Genomic DNA, 23,918 nt, shown 5'->3' with positions numbered 1-23,918 from the left:
AAGTTTAGTAATTTCCAAATACAAAGCAATTACAAAAGTAAATATTTTGGTTATTAAGTACCTCATCAAAGAGTTCTAAAATGATTTAAATATATAAACAAAATGACTTCACTTTAAGGATCTATATGACTTGATTTGGCTGCTATAGCATTTTTAAAAAACATATATTCCATACTTGTATATACACACATTATTTTAGACTACATAGTCTCTGACCTACATACCACCTGGCACATTTGCCATCTAATAACAACAGAAGGAGACTCAGCAGGCAAATAGCTTACAGTAACAGTTTTAAGAGAAACATGCTGACAATCACAGATGGAAAAATCTGGCATTAGGAAGTGGAGTGAATCTTATTTTTTTCCCTTCAACGCAGGATAGAGATTCACACTACGGAAATATTAATATTCCACTCTGACGCCAAATACCATTAGGGATGTGCTACTACAAAATCATTTTAAAATGTCATTTATAAAACTACTTTTTATCTGAGCCTCTGTTTTCCTAAAACAATTGCTTTTAATACTTTATTCAATGGGGCATTGAAAACTGGTTTCTATCATTCAAGTTATTTTGGAAAAACGAAATAAAAAAGTAAAACTAAAAATAGGAAATCCAAGTGCTGATTAAACAACATTCTCACTCAGAACGATTATGTTTCTGCAGCTTTATTTGCTCTAATATTCATTTTGAATGTTTGTATGTATGGAGGGAAGAAATGTACTATTAGAAACAAGAATACTAACCTCTCACTCGAGTTCCTGCAGCATCAGCCCTTTGTACACCCCCAGCAAGCACCATGGCTACAGCCAACTTCACCAGATACAATCCAAAAACCTGGGGACACAAGCTAGCCAAAATTTCATTCCTCCCTAGAAAAGAAGTGAAAAGCAGCATTAAGCACTGTTTTAAAGTCAAATCTGATGTAGGTTAACACACTCTCCTCAGGCAAACCCCCAAAGCAGCTGTTAGACCCATCCTTCACTTTAAAGACTAAACGCCATCAGAACAGATCCTCAGTTGATGTAAATCAATATAAGGACCTTGCTATGCCAGTTTAAGGTGGAAGGCACTCGGATACTTGGGTGCTGGGCACCAGTACGAAGTCCTGAGACTGAATACTTTAGTTCACAGATGAAACCACAGAGGCCAAGTTCTTATAGCCCCTCAGTTTATCCTCTTGAATGCTAGTACATTGTGTGCAGATAGGAACCAGAGAGCTAGATACACAGCTGGTGTAATTTGGCATAGCTCCACTGACTTAAAAAAACCACAATGTTTAATGCCAAGATATATTGTACTGTACATGATGCAGAAAATTGGCTCATCTCTCTCCTCTATTTTTATTTTACTGAATCTCCCTATCTCCTCACCCTTTTCTATGCAGTCTCTCCCTCACCGTCCATATAATCTCTCAAGAACTGAAATGTTCCAATCTGTTCAGCTGATTTTGCTGGCAGTGAAGAGAGATGTAATACAATTAATTCTGCCCTCTGAAGCACTGACACTAGCAGCACATCAGAGATCAGGATTCTGGGACTATATATTACCCTTCACTGTTAGCACACAGAGCTGAGCAACCAACCTTAAAAAAAAGGAAGTGCTGTGAATCCCTAAAATGGATGTTTTATACGTGGAAGTAAGTGTGTGAAGACATGGTGTGTTAGATTAATGGATTTACCATTACAAAGGTAGAAGGTAAGCATATTAAGGCTAGGGTGGGGCCTTCTTTGGGTAAGATGTGATGTGCTATACCTATGGGTTGTGCAGCATGGTTAAGATGCAGGGCATGATTCACCACTGCATTACTCCAGTTTTATGCCAGCATAACCCCAATGTAAATCCAAAGTACCGTAACTCCTCACTTAACGTTGTAGTTATGTTCCTGAAAAATGTTACTTTAAGCGAAACGATGTTAAGCGAATCCAATTTCCCCATAAGAATTAATGTAAATGAGGGGGTTAGGTTCCAGGGAAATTTTTTTTCACCAGACAAAAGACTATATTTTATATATATATATATATATATAATACACACACACACACACACACACACACACACTCACACACACAGTATAAGTTTTAAACAAACAATTTAATATTTAATACCGGTACACAGTGATGATGATTGTGAAGCTTGGTTGAGGTGGAGGAGTCAGAGGGTGGGATATTTCCCTTTCTGCTAAATGATGAACTAGCAATTGGCTGAGCCCTCAAGGGTTAACTCTCTCTCTACACAAGGCAGCAGGAATGGAGGGAGATATGCGCATTTCCCTTAAATACACTGCCTTGTTAATTAGATCAGCTTGCTGATAGGCAGCTGCTGCAAGCTCCCTCCATCCTGAGTCCTGGTCTGTCCCCACTGCTCTATGGAAGATGGGCTAAGCGGGGTGCAGGAGCAGGGGGGAGGGGGACACCCTGACATTAGCCCCCCTCTTCCTTCCCTGCCCACCACACAGCAAGCAGGAGTCTCGGGAAGCAGCTCCAAGGCAGAGGGCAGGAGCAGCATATGGCAGTGGGGGGAGGGACACAGCTGAACTGCAGGCAGCTGCTGCACAGGGAGCTTAGGGGAGCGGGGAGCTGATAGGGGGAGCTGACAGGGGGCTGCCGGTCCACCCTGGTTCCAAGCCCCCACCAGCTAGCTGCAATGGGCTGCTCTTCCTGCAAGCAGTAGACAAAGCAGGCGGCTGCCAAACAACGTTAGAAGGGAGCATTACACAACTTTAAACGAGCATGTTCCCTAACTGATCAGCAACATAACAACGAAACAATATTCGGGACGACTTTAAGTGAGGAGTTACTGTAACACAATGGCAAACCAGGCTCTCTGTGTAAACGAAGAACATATAAAACATCTGGTAGCTGGTTAGAGTTTATACAATACAGATCATCAGTTAACCATAGCTGCTCAAATTTAAAACAAAAATGAACAACCAAAAACCACTCCACAATACTAGGGAGAAAAAAATAACATTTTATGAAAGAGTTCGCATTCCTGTGAGGTAATGTGTATGTGGCCATGAAGAAGACAGCACACGATTGCCTAATGTGTTTGCCACCTGGTGTGCTTATTTATTTGACTATGAAGTTTTCCCTCAAAGACTAGTTATATCTTGCTTCTCTTATGAAGATGCCAGCAGGACAGACCTTGTATAAAGAACTGTAGTTTAAGTATTAAAGGTGTTTTTAATATGTAAACGTGTTATAGAAACAGATTGGTTTTAACATTACGCAGGTGTGTGACTTGTTATAAATACATAAATAAATCTTGATTCACAGAAGTATTAGGTACAGAGACACAGAGCCATATTTTTAAGCTATTAGCATAGTCAACAGAGCAATGCTGACCAAACCAGATCTGACCCAAACGATCGCTTCACAGTGCTGCAACTGACCTATTGTGTTTTTTGTCTTGTTGCACATAACAGCATTGTGTTTTTTCTAATATTCTTACCATTTCTGACTCAGGCTCACTCCCTGTTAAGTGCTATATAAAACATTTTGGCAACTACAGTTGCATAAGGCTCAAAAGAAAAATCATGAAAGTACAGTGTGTCCTATTTTTTAAGTTAGTTTCAAGTAAGAATTTTATATTCCTTTGTTGGAAATTTTGTGTAGCAAGAAATTAGTCCTTAAACTGCCATGACAAGACAAACAAGCACACAAACAAATGCTATACACAGTTTTAAAATGAAGTTCTTGGAGGTTTGTCCTGTTTGCCTGAGACAAGCTCTGACAGACTGAGACATGGCCTGAGCAGCAGGAGAGCTGAGTGCACAACACCCCTGAAGTGAATGGGATCTGAAGGTGCACTACAACTGGGCCAATAGCTTCGAAGGAGGAGTGTGGGATGAAGGAATGAAGGAAAAACGTTGTAAATAATATAATTTTCAGTGTTGTCTCCAGCAAAAATCCAAGCGTCGTTCCTGTTTTCACTTTCATCTACAAACCTGCTAAGGGATCACGCTTATGTTTTTCCCAGAAGTCTTCAAATTCCTTCTGAACCTCCTCATCAACTATAACCCCTGTCAGTTGTTCATTGTTCACTTGAATGTAATTGGCTTTCAAAACAATCTCTAGGTCACAGCGCACATCCTGGTGGAAGGGTTTCCATCTCTGCATTACCACTCCATACACTGTGATGTCATCACCTGTGAGTAAGGACAAAATTAGTCACCGTAACATCCTGCTCAGTATATGCAGATACATAAATTAACAGCTAAATTAAACATAATAGGGCAGTTTAGGCCTTTGTAGAGCAGATATTGCTTGAAAAAAGAATTTACTCTAATTACTGCATCTCTAAAATAGGCAACATCATGTAGCCTTTTTTATATCTATGAATAAAAGCTGGGACTAATATTTTGTAATCTTTTTTTTTTAAATTGTGAATCCAAAACAAACAAAAGAAATGAATATAACCTGTCTTAAGAGTTATAAAGAAAAACTATCAGGTTCAAAAACTTACTTTAAAAATTCCTTAACTATTTAACAAGCAACAGTGATATCTAAAAAGTATATTATTTACTTTTACTATAATGCTCTTTATTTACTTGTTTCATCTCTATTGCTTCAGTCAGTGAAAATAAGACTACTTAGAGTCTAAGGTTTATTTATAGTCAATTTCACTTTCAGGTTTCATGCATTCATAAAAACGCTGCAATATTTCATAGAAACTTTTCACTGGGGCTTATTAAACCTAAAACTGGACCATCTGATAGTTTTACTAAATAATTCCATATCTATTTTTTTTTGTATTCTTGTCATGCCTTTTGATTTGCAGATACAATTAGTCAAAAATCTCTATTGTTGTAAATACTAAAACTTCCACTTGCTCTTTTGTTTTGATACAGACATCTAAATCACAAGTGGAACTCTGTGCATTATGCTATTTGTTTTGTTAAGAAGTTGCCATAACTCTATACAACACTTTGCTGTTTCTGTAGGTTGAATGCATTGGACACATCAGGGGCTCCATGCATTCCCTCCATTCCCCCACATAAGCTCCAGGTGTGCCACCCTCCCACATCCCTCTCTATTTCAGGGACTTCCTCCAACCCCCTACTCCATGCCAGCAGCAATGTGTGTGCATTCCTTTTCCCATACCATTGTCCTCCATTCTCTCCCCCATGCCACATTGTGTGCCTCCCCTCCATATCAGGGTCCTCCATTCTTCCCCCCGCCAGAGTTTCTGTGTGCCTCCCATTTCCTATCCACCACATGCCAAGGGACTCGTGTGTTCCTCATGTCCCTCTCCCCCCATACCATTGTGCCCTATTCCCTATATCCCAGGGAGTCTGTGTTTTGTCCTCATTCCAGGATCCCCCATTCTCCCACACCAGGGGCTCTGTGCGCTCTCCCTTTCCCCACGTCATTCTTATTTGCTGCTATATTGGATCAGTCTTGGCCAATTACATAGAAGCTGCTATATTGGATTATACCATCTAGTCTTGTTTCCTTTCTACAACAGCGCCCAGTGCTGCTTAGGTAAACCTTGACCTCTGTATCATTTTGAGAGTCGGTGATCAGTAGTGAACACGGTATTGCTGGGGAGGGGGTACTATCCATTTATAAAATGGACTTATAACATTCTGAATATTATTTTCTATCCCATTCTTCGTACATTCTAATGGTTTGTTTGCTTTTTTGACAGTCACTGCACACTAAGCTGATGTTTCTACCTGCAATCCTTCTTCGACAGGAAGCTATGATACATGGTTTCCCAAACCACCAAAGGGACACTAAACTGTTAGTACTGTCACCAGTCTCAAGGTCTTTGGGGCTGTACCAGTTTAGTAATGGAGATTCAGTATCCTGACATTCACAGGTCTCAAAATAACTTCTGGAGCCCATGAAATATTTCATAGCAATGTTTTTCTGTCAAAATGTTATGATGTCACATAAGGGGATGGTCTTTTCTGCAACAGAATTAATTTGCCATGTTAACACACTGAGTTAGCACAATAACAAAGTGACACATAAGCGTTTCCCATCAGACAAGCCCTTAAAACTGACAGCATTATTGGAGATGCCTTCTTTCAAATGAAATATAAACTTGAAAACACTCAAGGTACAAAGGTGTGTAACTGAAACTATATATAACTTTACATGGGAACACTCCATTGCCCTCACCTGACTTGCAACTGTCCACTAAGTCATCTTCTAGGACAACTACCATAGAACGAGGGATGCTTCCGACAGATAGCCTTTGAACCTAGTAGACAGCAAGAAAAAGAGTATGCATTCATTACAAGCAGGTGCCATCCAACAACCACATGCTGTTGCTCTGGTTTACAAACTGGCCAAACCATGCCAGTGTGGTTTGCAACAGAACCATTATTCTGCACACCAAAGACCTATCTTTCTTTCCCTGCAAAGGAGTAGCTCTCCTTAATTTCTCTCACAGAACTCATACAATGAGCATGCAGCTGCTCTCATTAAGTCAGGGGAATCTTGCCACTGACATCAAGGGAAACAGAACTGGACCTTAAAATATCTCTAGGGGCCGTATTCTGGGAGATGTTGAGCAACTTCAATGTCTTGTTGGATAAAGCTTTACAAAAATAAGGTAACTGTAAAAAAATGAACTTTTTTTGTTATTAACTGTGAATTACTTTAAGCATGATTTCAATAAACAAAGTTTACTGTAGGCACTGATGCCTGCTTCAAAATTAAACAGTTCCTCTTAACTGTACATATTGGAAGATGCCACTGCACTACAGGTATTTAATCAAGATTTGACAGGGATGGAAAGAAGCTTACACTTAAATCCCAAAGACTAAACCAACAGCAGGGGAAAAACGAATCAAACACAACCAGGAGAATACGTATTGACAAGTACATCAGTAATTGTTGTATTTCTTTTCCTCCAAGGCAAAGTCTATGCAATCTTGTCACAGGCGATTTCCATCTAAAGCACTTTTTTTCTAGTTACTAACAAAAACCTGCCGTAATTGTTAAATTGTACTCTGCAGACATGATAGTAATCTGAAGTACCTTCTTCTTTTGTAGCAAATACTCATCCATATTAGAATTTTAGGTTAATTTATTCTCTAGTGCCTAGAAATTGTTTCTGCATTTTTGTCTATTACTTGATTTCTACAGGCAACTCACATTTCTGTCCGTATTGGTGGCAGATACATTAGTTACTGGCAGCACTGAACAGGACAGATCGTATACAGAGTCAAATTAATCCATGACGTAACTCCATTACTGTTAATAGGTTCATACTACTGATGAAACTGTCCCACAGTGCAGATATTTGCGACACAGTAAAAAAAAAAATTGAAGTTCTAATAAAAACTAAAAATCTGGAATAAGCATAAAGAGAATATGCAACATAGGGAACATGCTATCAGAAATCTTTTATCTTCTTCAGTCATTGGTTATCCTTAATTTGTTAAAATATTTTTCATTTCTCACTCCACACAGTTCTATTTTTGTATATATGATGTATACATACACACATCTCAGAGCCCTCTTAAATTGGACATCATATCATCCCAATTAAGAGAAGAGGCCGCTTAAAAGAAGTCTGAATACGTTACTGTACTCAACAAAAATACAATAGAAATATTAACTACAATTTATTTATTTTTTTTAAATTTTGTAGAACTTAGAATTTTTCACCTATTTTTCACTTGGTTAAGCACCTCTTAACCACTTGGCACTGACCAAGTATGTCCCCATTATACTGAGTTTTTGTTATAACTTCCCCAGTTAAGCAACAATCACGGGCACTCCCTCAGGGCTGACTATCATACAAATGACCTCATGTTGCCTTGGGCAACAAAATGTTCAGTGACCATTTGTGTAGGTGACTGCAGACTGGCAGGGGTAGATATTTGCAGATTTCCTCTTGGAGCAGCAGCACCCATAGAGACGGCATTTTCCATAACTGGGCTAAATTGGTTCCATGGGAGCCATCTCAAGTATCACGATCACATATAAAACAAATGTACAGTTGGTTTAGAGTTTATTGACACAGGGAAATTAATCCACTATAGGGTAGGGTAGGAATTTAAAGTATATTAACTATTTCAGATTAACTCCATGTGAATTAAACTAATTTGGAATAAGGTATTCTCATTCAGAATAAGAGGGTACACACATTGAGTTAATCAAGAAGAGTTAATGGGGATTAACTATTCTGAAATAACTCCTTGTGTAGCAAAGCCCTTAGATAGACAACATATACTTAGTACTGTAGTACGCAGCAACATATTGTGGAAGGTGAAAGGCATGATGGGGCACTACAGAAGTCATGGCTATCCACTGCAGCTAAAGAAGCCTCCAGTTGTAACAGTCTTTGTGCCACTGGGCCAAGCTTCAGCAGCCAAGAGAATGGGATTGTCCCAGTGCAATCACTCTCCCATTTTAATCAACTTCACGCACACATCATTCATGCACATCTCTCTTCAAAAGTCCTGTGATGACGGGGGAGTGGCAAAGTGACAGGCTAAGATGATTACTGGGTAGTCGTAGCCACAAGCCTGCATGCAGGCGGCCTGGGACATTGGTCGCCCATCCCTGACCCAAGGGCAGCAGGGGAGCTTGGCAACAGCCCAGGTGACAGAGCAGCCCTTTTTAGGATTGCACTGCTCTCCCTTTGTAAGAGAAGGGGATAGAAAAGGTGCCTCAATATTTGCCTGCCCAAATTAAATCCGGCCAGTTTACCACAGCTGGCAGATTTTCCCCAATGCAGTCGAAAACCAAAGATAACTAAAAAAGCACTAAAGATTGCTGCTTGGAACATCAGGACTGTGACAGACAAAGACGATACCTCTCAGTTTGAAAGGAGAACAGCTCTCCTTTCCAAAGAGCTAGCCTGGTATGACATTGATATCGCAGTGCTCCGTGAAATTAGATTGGCAGACGAGGGCATTACTACAGAACCGGCTGGGGGTTACACCTTCTTTTGGAAGGGAAAAGAACCACACAAAGATAGAATCCATGGAGTGGGAATTGCCAGTAAGACCAAACTATTGCAATGTCTTGAAGACTTTCCAATAGGCATTAACGAAAGACTCATGAAACTCCGGTTACCACTAAATAAATCACAATTTGCTACCATCATCAGCGCATATGCGCCCACCTTAACAAGCCCTGATGATGCTAAGGAATGGTTCTACTCTGATCTTGACTCTCTCATCAAGTCAACACCACAAAGTGACAAGCTAATCATCCTAGGGGATTTCAATGTAAGAGTAGGTAATGATGACAACTACTGGCAAGATGTCATTGTGGAAAATGGATTTGGAAAAATGAACTAAAATGGTCTCCTACTCCTAAGCAAGTGTGCAGAACATAGCCTGACAATTACAAATACCATCTTCAGACAGGCAGACAAATATAAAACTACATGGATGCACCCCAGATCCAAACAATGGCATCTAACAGAGCCCATCATTGTCCAACAATGTGACATAAGGGACGTCAGGATCACCAGAGCCATGCATGGAGCAGAATGTTGGATGGATCATAGAATGATTAGGTCAATACTGAATCTATACTGAATATTGTACCCACATGCCTGAAATGCCCCAAAACAATCAATACGTCCCCTGATTTTGTTAAACTAAATTATGCAACCTATCGAGACAAGTTACAAAGTTCACTAGAAACCAACTTTGGTGATAACCCTGTCTCATAGAGAGACAGTACAAAAACCTGCAACTGACGTCCTTGGATGAAAGAAAAGGGCTTACCATGACTGGTTTGATGAAAATGATGAGGAAATCACAGTAGTCTTGAAAGAAAAAAATTAGGCTTTCCAAATCTGGCAAAATGATATTCAGTCCTCCTCAAAGAGAGACAGATTTAAACACTTGCAAAGCAAGGCACAAAGACAACTACGCTTGATACAAGATAAATGGTGGGAGAAGGTAGCAGAAGACACTCAAATATATGCAGAAACAAATGAAACAAAGACGTTCTTTGATTCCTTGAAGCTATCCCATGGACGTTCAAAGGTGGGCACAGGTTCGCTCATGATGGCTGATGGCAGGACAGTCATCAAAGACAAACATGGCATGGAACAGAGATTGGCTGAACATTTCAGCCGGCTACTGAACAGACCATCCTCAACTGAAACAAGTGCTATTAATCTGATACTTCAAAAGCCTATTCAGCACCACCTTGACTCACCACCCTCACTTGAAGAAATAGAAAAGGCCATCAGTTTGATGAGCTCAGGAAAGTCCTCGGGCAGAGATGGAATACCAGCAGAAATATATAAATCTGCGGGTCCAAAGTGGTAACAACACTCCAGAAGATCCTTACTGACATCTGGGACAGTGAAGAAATGCCACAAGACTTCAAAGATGCCACAATTATTCCTTTATTTAAAAATAAAGGCAGCAAAGTGGTCTGTGATAACTACCATGGGAGCTCTCTCCTATCTGTTGCTGGAAAAATCTTTGCTCGTGTCCTCCTGAACCAACTGATTTCATCTGTCTCAGAAGCCAAACTACCTGAGACTCAGTGCAGATTCAGACCTGGTCATAGCACCATAGACATGATTTTCAGTATCAGGCAAACACAAGAAAAATGTATTGAACAAAACATGAATCTGCTCAGTGTTTTCATCAATCTGACAAAAGCATTTGATACTGTCAATAGAGAAGGATTATGGATTATCCTCAGCAAACTTGGTTGCCCACCAAAACAGGTAAAGATCATTCGTTTATTTCCTGAGGGGATGCAAGGTCAGGTACTTTTTAATGGAGATCTCACTGACTCCTTTCCCATTACATATGGAGTCAAACAAGGCTGTATCCTTGCCCTTGTATTGTTCAACCTCTTCTTCACCCAAGTTCTCAACCATGCTACAGATGGGCTCAACAGAGGCATATACATCAGATACAGACATAACAGCTCAGTCTTCAATCTTACAAGGCTTAAAGCAAAAACAAAAGTAACAGAACTACTAATAAGAGAAGCACTCTTTGTAGATGATTGTGCCCTCCTAGCACACACAGGGGGAAATCTCCAGTGCATCATAGATTGCTTTGCTGAAGCATCAAAATTGTTTGGCCTCACAATTAACCTGGAGAAAAATGTGGTGTTGCACCAATCATCTTCACCATTCCGTGCCATATCCCCTAGCATATCCATTAGTGGAATGCAACTAAAGCAAGTTGACAGTTGTACCTCTCTTGGCAGCAACATCTCCCATGATGGATCTCTTGACAAAGAGATCACGAACAGGATACAGAAAGCTTCTCAGTCATTAGGAAAGTTACGTAATGAAGTCCTGAAATCCCACAACATAACCCTCTCAACAAAAATAAAACTTTATAATGCTTTTGTGCTCTCATCTCTCCTCTACGGCTGTGAGACCTGGACACCATACAAATGGCATATCAAACAGCTAGAGGCCTTCCATATGCAGTGTTTGAGTGCTATTATGGGGATCCACTGAAGGACAAAATTACCAACCTGGAGGTTCTACAAAAGTAAAATGCCATAAGCATCGAGGCCATGCTGATAAAAGCCCAACATGTTGGGTTGGACACATCATTAGGATGCCTGAGTATCGATTCCCTAGAAACATTTTCTATGGAGAATCAGCACAAGGACATTGGAATCAAGGCTGCCCCAGAAAGCACTACAAGGACAGCACCAAGAAGAGCATACACTTTGGTGCAATAAAACCGGATGATCTCAAGAAGGCTGCTTTAAATAGATCAGCCTGGCAGCACACAACACTCAGAGCTTTCCAAGCCTTTGAAGAGGACAGAAATAACCAATTGTTAGCTGCAAGGGAAAAGCGTCATACTACTGCTAAAGCTATCAAGACGCTTACCAATGACTTTGTCTGCCCGATCTGCTCACGAGCATGCGTGTCACGCTTTGGACTTCAGATATCAGAGGGGTAGCCGTGTTAGTCTGAATCTGTAAAAAGCAACAGAGGGTCCTGTGGCACCTTTAAGACTAACAGAAGCATTGGGAGCATAAGCTTTCATGGGCAAGAACCTCACTTCTTCAGATGCCATGGGCAAGAACCTCACTTCTTGCCCACAAAAGCTTATGCTCCCAATGCTTCTGTTAGTCTTAAAGGTGCCACAGGACCCTCTGTTGCTTTTTGGACTTCAGAGTCACTCCAGAATTCACAACAAGAGAGAGCATGAAAACATCATCGTCGAACTGATGGACTACACACACTTAGTACTTAATTTATGAACACCCTAATTTAATCCATGCATTGGCTGTAAGTATTTCTTATGATGCATAAAAATGACTTCAAATAATATAGTCATATAGCAAATGGAATAAACTTGTATGGGTGTTTCAGTGGATATTCATTTTTCTAGTTCTTTAGCTTGAAGTTTTGGAATTGCAGGATAAAGGCATCCTGGAGCTTTCCTCTCACCCGGGCAATTGTTCTAAATAACTGTAAAGGGTTTATACAGCTTTTCCACTTACAGTAGATGTTAACAAATCTTTTATTAGTTACAAGGGAACAATTCATCACTGGCATAAACAGGTATAGCTCTATTGGGGTTGCACTTGCTTACACTAGCAACGAAGGCTATAGTACTTTTACTAGAGTAATTTATTTTTCCACATGATTAATTTATTTTATTCCTCCTCTTCCCTCTAGTTTTTTTTTACCTGTTCCTGAATTTTGATTTCTTGATAGTCTCTGCAGCTGGTGGGAACAGAGGATGTTCCTGAGAGACAAGTGAATTTAGATGAATTGCAGCCTTCTTCATTAGGGCAGGTTGATGGACGGAAGAAAGCATAGTACTGCTCAAAATCAGCTTTGACCACAAAAACGTGCTTGCACTTGTTACACATGTAATCCCGTTCAAACTCCAGGACTTTCACTAGACTGGTACGAATAACAGTTCCAGTAACAGACAAAAAGTGACCCACATCTCTGGTTTTAGGGATACGTTCTCTGGTTAGCTCAGGGCAAACAGGCAAACCTGTTAAATGAAAATACATACATTATTAAGACCGCAAGTCTAAGTTTATAAACATGAAATGTATCTTCACTAGCAGTGTATGGTACAAAGATGTTTTCTCAACTGGAAAAGGAGAGAAAGACAGATGTGTATAGCACCCATGGCCATTTCATTAATCTGACATACTAGTCACAAATATCAAAACATATAACAGCATTACAATCCTATTCTGACCAAAAGCTAAGCCGTAATTTCTTGTGACTGATTTGAGGGTTTTTGCCTTCTCCTGTTCATGGATTTTTCTCAAATGAATTTATTAACTGAAATTATTTGATGACCTTTTAGTGAGTTTCATTTACTCTATGACTTTCATTTACCACCTTCTATGACTTGCTATTTGAAATATAAAATTAGCTGTTTATCTGTGATCAGCCATATAAATCATATGGTATTGTTTCCCTGGTTAAACAAGCATAACTCATAATCTGGTGTGAATCCTAAAGATAAGCAAATTTAAAATTCACATTCTATGAGCATCTGACCTTAAAATTCTTTCCCCTAGGATCAATACTAGTAAAGCTCACTTTCAGGAAAGTTGACGGAAAACAAATACAAAGGAGTTATGAACACAACTGAAGCATGTTCACTTATAAGTTCAAGTGAATAGTCATAGTACATTTTTTGCAGTACTTGCCCTGCTCTAGTTCTATCCTAACAGTCAATGCTGAGCCCTCCATTCAATTGGCCATAAGGCATTCAGAACCATGCAGGACAAAGCCCTTAGCTAGGAAGATTAATGTACCTCAACAGCCTACAACTCTTTTACAAAAATAAATGCACTTTATAATACTTGATATGTGATAACACGAATAGCTGCCTCCCAGGAAGTTACTATTTTCTTCAATATTACACAGTAAAGTGAGTAATAACTGTGTAACTGTGACAAAATTTCCTCTCCCTGCTCCCTTGGAACACTGGAGAGCAATGTAAAAGCAGCAAAGAGTCATGCATCCGACGAAGTGGGTATTCACCTATGAAAGCTCATGATCCAATACGTCTATTAGTCTATAAGGTGCCACAGGACTCTTTGCTGCTTTTACAGATCAAGACTAACACGGCTACCCCTCTGATACTGGAGAGTATTTCCTTATAATTTTGCCTTTGGCATAATTTTTTCCAGTAACAGGCATGAACTCTATGACCTTCATAAAGCATAGCACATCTGACACCAGGGAGAAAGCTGTAGCACTTCAGTTGGCTACTGAACATCTTTGTGGCATGACTGTCTGAGTGAGCATCAGCGAGTCAGAGAGAGAGAGAGAGAGAGAGAGAGACTAGATTTGGACGGAAATTAATGTATTTTGAGCAATACAGAGACTCCAATCCACTCATTTAACTTTGTTTCCCAAACTCTTTGCCTGAGGTGTACATGTGTCCTTGAGTAGATTTTAGTACATTAGTAATAACATTATAGATTGAGCTTTACATAAATGCTTTGCTACTGAGCACACACTGGTGTTTAGGCTAATTGTAATTAAGCAAAAACTCCCTCATCCATGAACAGATTTGCAGTGAAAGGAAATCTTATGCATTCATATTTGCATAATACAAAACTTCAGGTAGACAAGTTTATCTTTTAATTCCCCCTAAAGCAGAGGGGATCTGTGCAGCTGAGTGCAGCTTCTCTCACCCCACCTGACCCTAACCAGTGCATATGACAAGGTTGCTCTCACCCCCTCCCCCACCCAAGGGAGAAAGAGGCTTTCACCCAGTTTTGGATTCCTAGACATCCTTTTCCTATTCAAGAACATTTTTTTCTTTGGTTAAATGAGAGACTACATGCTCCACAGTGTTCAGGGCTGTTCCCCCTGCTCCTTCCATAGCGGGAGGAAGGCAATGTCCTACTGACCCACTTTGGAAGAATGATGAGAAACTCCACAAATCAAAAAGTTTCTAGTCCCTTATGCCCATTTAATGGAAGATAGCATCCTTAGGAAATTAGGCTGAAAGAACCTTTAATCCATGTAGCCCATCCTTTTTATTCCTGCAGCAATAATCAGCCTTTCTGTAGGTACAGTCTATCAAAAAAGTATTTGACTCCTATAGCTTCCACTACTTCTTTGGTAGCTTCATCTATATAACCCCATAACACTATGAGTAAAAAAAGATGCTCACTATAAAGCAAAGAGGTGTGCCAATGCAATCAGAAAATTGGTTTAGAAAAAGGAAGCTACATCACATTTCATGATTTTGAACTGGTAAGAAAGAAGAGGTCATGCATCCCTTTTATATCACAAAATTAATAGTTGCATAAAGTCTGCATAAATTGTAAAATGGGTGGCAAATTGTTTTATTTTTTGCTAGTAGAACTCACAAAATAGGATTGTGAAAGACAGAATCACAATTCATATTATATTCCTGAATGTACGTATGTATAATGATGATACCTTTTTGAAACAAGGTTTAGTGGGGTGAAACAGCAGATACTGTATATTGTATAACTGATTCTTCTAACTTGACACTACTGAAAGATTAAGTAAACATATACCATCAAAATCCAGGGACATAGGTCTATATAACAACATTTTAATTAATAAACATTAACTCTGTCTGATACTACTAACATCTGATAAATGCTTCAGCATTTTTTTATTAACTAAAGAAATAAAGCCAACATTCAAAATCTTATATTAAGAAATTGATGGATTTTAGTACAGTATATATTTATATCAGAGTGATAACTTCTTGGAAACTATCATAAGCATCTCAGGCCTGATATCACTCTGTGTAATGGGAAACTGAACTCCTTAGCTCAAAGGCCAGGAGTTCTCTCCAGGCACAATACTAATATGTCAGTAACTTTTGGAAAAGCTGCAATTACACTTGGCCAAAATAGGAAACCACTAACTCCTGACTTATAGGAGTAACCAACTTCAAGTAATCATGCATGGCATTGCTTTCAATATCAACATCTTGACAACAAATTTAGTGTCAATAGAAAGGACAGTACATTGTGACAAAGAGGATGAAATGTTCATTACTGATAATTTCTTCCAACAATGTATTCTGCTTTTAAAGCGAGCAGTTTAGATAAGGTCCCACCTGCACTACAAAAATCAATAGTGTAAGAGGAGTTACAATGCAGATAAACTATCCGCAAATTGATTAAAATATAACTCTGTCTTGTAGGGAATAAAGCAACAGAGAGTCCGTGGCACCTTTAAGACTAACAGATGTATTGCAGCATAAGCTTTCGTGGGTGAATGCCCACTTCGTCGGATGCAATGAAGTGGGCATTCACCCATGAAAGCTTATGCTCCAATACATCTGTTAGTCTTAAAGGTGCCACAGGACTCTCTGTTGCTTTTTACAGATCCAGACTAACACGGCTACCCCTCTGATACTTGTAGGGTATACTAGCCCCAACCATCTTTTAACCATGTCCCAGAATTGTACTAAAGCATCTGCAAAAGTCATGCTGCTGAAGGGCTAGAGAGGGATGAAGAGCTAACCACTCTCTGATGTACACCCTGCTACTTTCATAAAGGGTTGAGGTGCAAACAATGCTTCCCCACACCAATGAAAGAATGCATCTGAAACTAAGTGTATACTCATGGAATTTCCTGACCTCTACACAGGTTTTTCCTGGTTAACATCTATCCCCCATAATGGGCCCAGAGCCAGTGCAGTTCTATCAGCAGGCATCTGCCTTCCTCAGCACTCTGGATCCTCATAAGTGCCTGATCCTGGGCATGAATTTTAACACTACCCCGGAAGCACAGGACCACCTCGGGATAGAGAAGTGCCAGGCCACCACGGACGTTCTCAGGGAGATTGTCAACCATCGCTCCCTGGTTAGACTACCACCCGGACAACTCCACCACTTTCACTTATGTCTGGGTGGAGGACATTCAATTGTGACACTCCCAGTTGGACCGTATTTACATTTCTTGATTTCACATCTTGCTGGGCCCATTTCTCCAGCATCAGGCTGGACCCATTCTTGGACCACCACCTGGTGGACATAATGGCCTCACTAACACCTGAGCAGCTGGGGCCAGCCTACTGGCATTGCAATTAACAGTCTGTTGGAGAACGTGGGCTTTGCAGTATCTTTCCAGGAGTTCCGGCTGGCCTGGAGGAGCCAGAGGCATCACATTCTCTCAGCACACAAATGGTGGGATGTGGGGAAGATATGTGACCAGCTCTTCTGCTGTGACTACACCCAAGGGGCCAGCCAGAGGTGGGATGTGGCAATAGAGTAGTTCGAACAGGAGGTTTTGGAGGTGGAGAGGCACCTGGCCTCTCGCCCCAGGAATCCATCCCTCTTCAAAGTGTGTCAGGAGAAATGTGACAAGCTCAGGGCCCTGGGTGCCTTTATTTGATCCTGCATCCAGTGCCTTCAGGAAATGGATTGTGACTCCTGCTTCTTCTATGCCCTGGAGAAAAAGAGGGGACCCAAAAAGCATATCATGAGCCTCCGGGCGGAAGATGGCACACCTCTCATAGAGTCAATGGAGATGTGGGGAAGAGCCAGGGCCTTTTATGTCAGTTTCTTCTCCCTGGATCCAACTGATGCCGATGCCTGTGGAGTCCTGTGAGATGAACTCTCTACAGTCCGCTCAGGGGACTAGGTCTGGTTAGAGCAACCTCTCACTCTGGCCGAGTTCTTGGAGGCCCTCTGTCTGATACCCACCAACAAATCTCCAGGCATCAATGAGCTGACTCTGGAGTTCTACCGCACATTCTGGGAGGTGCTCAGCCCAGACCTCGCAACTATCTGGGCTGAGTCCTTGGAGTGTGGGGTGCTCTCCCTATAGTGCAGGCAGGCTGTGCTCACCCTGCTGCCTAAAAAGAGGGACTTCCACGACCTCAGGAATTGGCTCCCCGTTTTGCTCCTCAGCACAGACAACAAAGTCATAGTGAAAGCCATCTCACTGCAGTTGGGGTCCATGCTAGCGGACATGAACCACCCTGACCAAACTTAGACCATCCCAGGCTGGACTATTTTTGACAAACTAGCTGGTCTGGGACCTAGTCCAGCTAGCACACAGAGATGGTCTGTCACTCACCCTCCTGTCCCTGGAGCAGGAGAAGGCGTTTGACAGGATGGATCACAGACATCTCACAGGCACGCTGCTGGCGTTTGGCTTCCAACCCCACTTCATGGGGTTTCTACAGGTGCTGTAGGCCTCTGTGGAGTGTCTAGGTAAGCTCAACTGGGCCTTCACTGAACCTGTCACCTTTGGTTGAGGGGTGCATCAGGGCTGCTCATGTCTGACCAGGTCTATACCATCATTACTGAGCCCTTCCTCTGCCTCCTCTGCAACAGGATGATGGGGTTGGTGCTTTGTGAGACAGACCTGTGGGTGGGTCTTTTGGCGTATGCTGACAACGTGCTCCTTGTGACCCAGGACCTGAAAGCCCTGTTGTGGGTGGAGGTTTGTCAAACCATCTATTCAGCAGTCTCCTCTGCCTGAGACAACTGGGTTAAGAGCTCTGGTCTGATGGTTGAGGACAGGTGGCAGGCAGTCTCCCTTTCACCCACGCACCATGTCATCTAGTGGGGTGTGGGTCCACTGCTCTATCCTGGCATGTACCTTTCTCCCCTAAGACCTCTCTGAGCTGCCAGTCTTTTACCAGGACCTCCTCAGGACCTGGAAGCTAGGGTGAGCAACCAGGTCCATAGTGCCACTGAGGTGGAGGACCTGCTCACAGAACCCCTGCTACATAACCCCCATCTAAGTGTGCAGGGGATGGAGTCTTGATTGGTGTCAGAGGACAGTCCTGGTTGGTAACACCAGAATCAGAGACCTTCTGGACTATGATCTGAAGGACTGGGTGGACCTTGCGGTACTTGGCCAGCAGGTGGGGCTGCCCACCCTGTGTGTCCACGGTCATATGTTGCAGTAGGCGAGGACAGCTTTGCCTCTTGCTTCTCTCACTTTCCTCAAGAAGGTCCTGCAGGATGGTGCTCCCTGCCCACCCCTTGCTCCTGGCCCTTCAGAACTCATCATCGGGCCTGCGAGCTTCCCCAACTCAGGTGGCCTCAGTAACCCCTGAGGCCACCTGAGTTGCCTGAATGACATTTAGTCAGTTTGCCTCCAAGACATGCCCAGAAAACATCTGTATGCACTCGTTCTTCATACCATCCACTTCCTCACCCTTGTGTCTCCCTCCTCACCAAATGACAAGACCTGTTGCTGCCTGTGGAGGGAGAGGAACTCTGGCAAGCCAGTCTGTACTCCACTCTGGTTCTACGACCCGCTGGGGATATTAGTTGGAAGCTCTTCCATGGAGCCATGACCCTGGGCATGTACCTGGCACAGTTTACAAACTCCCCAAATATCTGTCCCTTCTGCGGTAAGAGGGAGACTCTGGTGCACATCTACAGAGTGCATCAGGTTGCAGCCCCTCTTCTGGCTCCTCCAGAACCTCCTACTGAGGTTTGGTTGCACTTTTCCCTGCACCTCCCTGCTGTTTGCATACTTCATCTGTGGTCCCACAATGTTGTGGGACCTTCTTGTCAACTCCCTCCTGGCACTGGCCAAGATGGCCATCCATCACACCAGGAGGATGTTACTAGACAGGAGGGTGCTCTGCAACTGTAGGGTATATTACTAGTCCCTTGTCTGCTCATGCCTTTGGGCACAGCTCCTCTGGGCAGCATCCACTGACTCCTCGGACACCTTCGAGGAGCAGTAGCCGTGAGCGCTGTTCAGGGTTCTCTGCTTGGTGTCCCTCTCTGGAACCCTGATTTTCAACCTTTATCCTCATTCCTGATCTGTTTTCTCCTTTGTTGTTCCCAGCAATCAATTTCAGCCTGGACTTAGTGCTTCCTCACTTTCAATTGAGGGGGCAGGACTTTAATTATGGGTTGGCCTAGACTCACCTGTCCCAGTACTACAAATAAATACACACGTTTTGGTTTAAGCCCTGATCCTGCAATGAGCTTCACGCATTAAGACCTTAGATTATCATTACACCCTCATCTGTTCCTCAGTTTCCATCCCCACCTCCATTTTACTAGCTGTTGTAGAAAATATTGGATTTGATGCAGTACATTTGTCTTTACAATACAGTAGTTCAAGTAATGTAATTTTTTTCTAAGATATTTTTATATATATTAATATAATTTTACCTAAATCAAATTTAATATTATAACTGTAATACAAATAAAAAACAGTCATTATAACAACTCTTTCTCTGCACTGGTCTTGAGAATTTCAAATAATGCTCCTTTAATTGTAACCAAGCCTTTTATCTCATGAAAGTTTTCTATTCTCTCATGCAGGGCTTTATAGAGGCAGCACTGGTTTGTTGCAAATTGTGTTGGGGGTTTCTTTGGCTTTGTTAATGAGGGCTACATTTTCTGCTTTTCTTAGACAAATAGCAGTTCTCTGTTGACTCTCATAGAGTCACAGAGTTTAAGGCCAGAAGGGATTATTAGATCATCTAGTCTGACCTCCTGTAGCTCACAGGACATTACATTTCCTCCAATTACCCTGGCATTGAGCCCAATAACTTGTGTTTGACTAAAGCATAACTTGTGTTTGGCTAAGGCATATCTTCCAGAAAGGTGTCGACTCTTGATCTGAAGACATCAGGAGATGGAGAATTCACCAATTCCATTGGTAGTTTGCTCCAATGGTTAATTATCCTCACTGGTAAAAATTTATTTCCAATTTGAATTTGTCTGGCTTCAGCTTCCAGCTACTGATTGTTGTTATTCCTTTCTCTGTTAAAGAACCCTTTAGTACCTAGTGTTTTCTCCCCGTGAAGGAACTTATACACCATAATTAAGTCATCTCTCAAGCTTCTTGTAGCTACACTAAACAGACCGAACTCTAAGTTACTCACTGCTAGGCATTTTCTCCAGCCCTCATGTAATTTTTGTGGCTCTTTTCTACACCCTTCTCCAGTTTTTCAACATCGTTTTTAAAATGTGGACACTAGAACTGTAGAGAGTATTCCAATATCAGTTGCATCATTTTTGTATATGGAGGTAAAATTACCTCCCGATTCCTACTCGCTATTTCTCTGTTTACACATCCAAGGATTGCATTAGTCTTTTTTGCCACAGCATCACACTGGGAGCTCATGTTCAGTAAGTCCACTAAATCCTTTTCAGAGTCACTCCTTTCCAGGATACAATCCCCCACACTGTAGTTATGGCCTGTATTCCTTGTTCTGAGATGTGTAACTTTGCCTTTGGCTGTATTAAAATGCATTTTGTTTGAATGGGCTCAGCATACGGATCACTCTGCACTGCCCTGTTCCCAGGGCCGGCTCTAACTTTTTTGCCGCCCCAGGCAAAAAAAGAGAGCGCCGCACCACCGAAACCCCTGCCCCCCCCCCCCCCGTGCCCCCCCCCCCCCCCCACCCCCCCGCCCCACCCCCGAGCGCCGCGCCACCCTCCGCCCCCCCAGCGCTGTGCCGCCGAAGCCCCCGCCCCCCCGAGCGCCGTGCCAGCCCTTGCCCCCCAACCCCCCAGTGCTGCACCGCTGAAACACAAACAAACAAACAAACAAAAAACCTCGAGCGCCGCCCCACCGAACCAAAAAAACAAAAAACCCTGAGTGCCCCCCACCACCCCAAGATTGGCCGCCCCTTCCAAGGTGCCGCCCCAAGCACGTGCTTGGTCGGCTGGTGCCTGGAGCCGGCCCTGCCTGTTCCCACCATTATTCACCATCCTGTCAATCTTCCTGTCATCTGCAAATTTCATCAGCAATGATTTTATGTTTATTTACAGATCATTGATGAAAATGTCAAACCATGTCAAGCCTCATACTGATCCCTACAGAAGCTCACTAGAAACACCCCCATTCGATGATGTTTCCCTGTTAACAACTACTGAGATCTGTCACTTAGCCAGTTCATAATCATTTAACTTGTGTTCTATTGACATTTTATAGTGCTAATTTTTAATCATAATGTCATAAATATTAAGTCAATCACCTTACAGAAATATAAAGTATATTACAACTATGTAGTTACCTTTATCAATCAAATTAGTAATCTCATCCAAGAATGAAATCAGGTTTGTTTGACAAGACTATTTTCCGTAAAACCATGTTAACTGGCATTAATTATATTCCTAGCTTTTAATTTTTTAATAATATCCCATTTCAGCTTTTCCATTATTTTCCCCCGGATTGTTGTCAGGCTAACCAGCCTATAGTTCTCCAGGTCATCCCACTTAAGTTTTTTGAATATTGGCACAACATTAGTACGCTTCCAGTCTTTTGGAATTTCCCTGGTATTCCAAGAATTATTAAAAATGAACATCAGCAGGCAAGAGATCTCCTCAGCCAGATCTTTTAGGTCTCTTGGTGGAAGCTATCCAGGTCTACTCTTTTAAAAATGTTTATCCCTAGAAGATGTTGTTTAACATCCTCCATACTTATCAGTGGTCTGGAAAGTATTTATCATTTTCCTTTGAACAAAGCACATCATCCTGCTTCTTTTCAAATACAGAACAGAAATATTTATTGAACACATCTGCCTTTTCTGTATCATTAACAATTTTGCCATCTGCATCTAGTATAGATTTATTTCATTGCTAGGATTTTTTTTGTTTCTAATATACTTAAACTCCTTATTGTTCCTTACATATCGAAATTGCCAAAATAAAAACACAGAGGACAGTAATTTCTCCCACCAGGCACTGCACTAGTTCCTGGTAAATAGAGTATACTGGAACTTTTAAGGTGGGATGTACAAGGAAGATTAAGGCACTGCAATGCTCAGCATTACATTGCTCTGTTGCCCAGTGGAATTCAAAACCCTGAATTAGGTGCCAAGGGCTCCTTATATAATATATGGGGAGAGTTATATTGATGTGGCCTAAGTTGCACCCCTCAAAGGGAATTAGGTGCCTAACTCTTGGCCAGAGGGAGGCATGATCTTTGTTTGGGATCCACAGCTGGGAACCCTCTCCTGGAGATAGGCACCTACATCCTTTTTCGTGAAAAACTGAGGAAGAGCAAGTAGTGCTGGTGCCCCCTTATGATCTTTTGGCCCATTGGTTATGGCACTCATCCAGGATGTGTGGATCTAGGTTCAAATCCCCGCTCTGCCTGATGGGAAGCAGGGAGAATGGAACCTGGGTCTCTGACCTCCCAGGTGCCCTAGCCAGTGGATTGCTCAGTCTTTAGGAACTTTAGGTGCCTACAGGGTTAGGCAGCACCCAATTCTCTTGTGAATACTACCCTTTGTCAATAAAACATTAATCCACAACATCTCATGGAATTACACACCTCAATGACTCACCTGATATTCTGGCATGAAGATTCTGCTTAATGCTAAAATCATGAGTCTGGGAAGCAGATTGCAGAGCTGTCATGGCTGCCCTGCGCAATGCATTATCAAAAATAGGGAGCACTTCATTTGGAAATGCATTGAAATATTCTCCAATTTCCATGTTGGTCTCAAAAAGGGTGAGGGCATCAACAATGACTGGGTAATGTCCCTCATCATCTCTTTCCCTTAATATATGCAAGATGTCATTCCTGTGATGTTCCAAAACATAGGATTCAAACACTTGTCCGATTAGGTTTACTTGGTCAGCATTTAATAGCATATTGAACCTATAATTGTAAAAGGGAAAAAACTTAATTAAAGATCTCAAAAAACTAAAAATCCATTTTTGTTAAAGAATATTTTTGTTAGGGTCACAAGTGAACAATGTAAACTATTTTACAGTAAGTACATTATATGCCCTGACAAAAATTTGTTAAACTGGGATAAAGATAGTTTGCTAAGTGTTTTGAAAATTATGAATGAAAAGTACCATATGGCAAGCATGCATATTATCTTTAGCTAAGGGTCTTAGTTCACACACCTTACTCAGTGAAAACTCTCATTGACATCAATAAACATTTAAGATATTTATTTCAATTGCTATTAAGTGCCTCTCACGAGGCCTTGGGCCTTTTACAAACTTAACTGCAACGGGACTGTTCACATGCATAAAGTCAAGCATGGGCACGTTTGCAGGATTGAG

At 41.7% G+C, this 23,918-nt stretch overlaps 1 protein-coding gene across 3 annotated transcripts in view; it reads right to left on the bottom strand.

Moving 5' to 3' along the window:
* MCM9 (minichromosome maintenance 9 homologous recombination repair factor) overlaps positions 1-23,918 on the bottom strand; it is a 74,926-nt gene that overhangs the window by 49,407 nt on the left and 1,601 nt on the right. For all 3 annotated transcript variants that reach the window (XM_024205386.3, XM_024205385.2, XM_024205387.1), the window contains exons 2-6: positions 23,186-23,502; positions 12,618-12,934; positions 6,135-6,216; positions 3,953-4,153; positions 750-875 (exon numbers count right to left, since the gene is read on the bottom strand). In XM_024205386.3, the coding sequence (XP_024061154.2) occupies positions 750-875; positions 3,953-4,153; positions 6,135-6,216; positions 12,618-12,934; positions 23,186-23,495 (1,036 nt within the window). In that variant the 5' untranslated portion in view covers positions 23,496-23,502. The remainder of the gene's footprint in view (positions 1-749; positions 876-3,952; positions 4,154-6,134; positions 6,217-12,617; positions 12,935-23,185; positions 23,503-23,918) is intronic.

This window comes from Terrapene carolina, unplaced genomic scaffold (genome assembly GCF_002925995.2).
Source record: "Terrapene carolina triunguis isolate 2854851 unplaced genomic scaffold, T_m_triunguis-2.0 Scaffold85, whole genome shotgun sequence".
Classification (NCBI taxonomy): Eukaryota; Metazoa; Chordata; order Testudines; family Emydidae; genus Terrapene; species Terrapene triunguis.
This window is presented reverse-complemented; position numbering and strand designations above follow the sequence as displayed.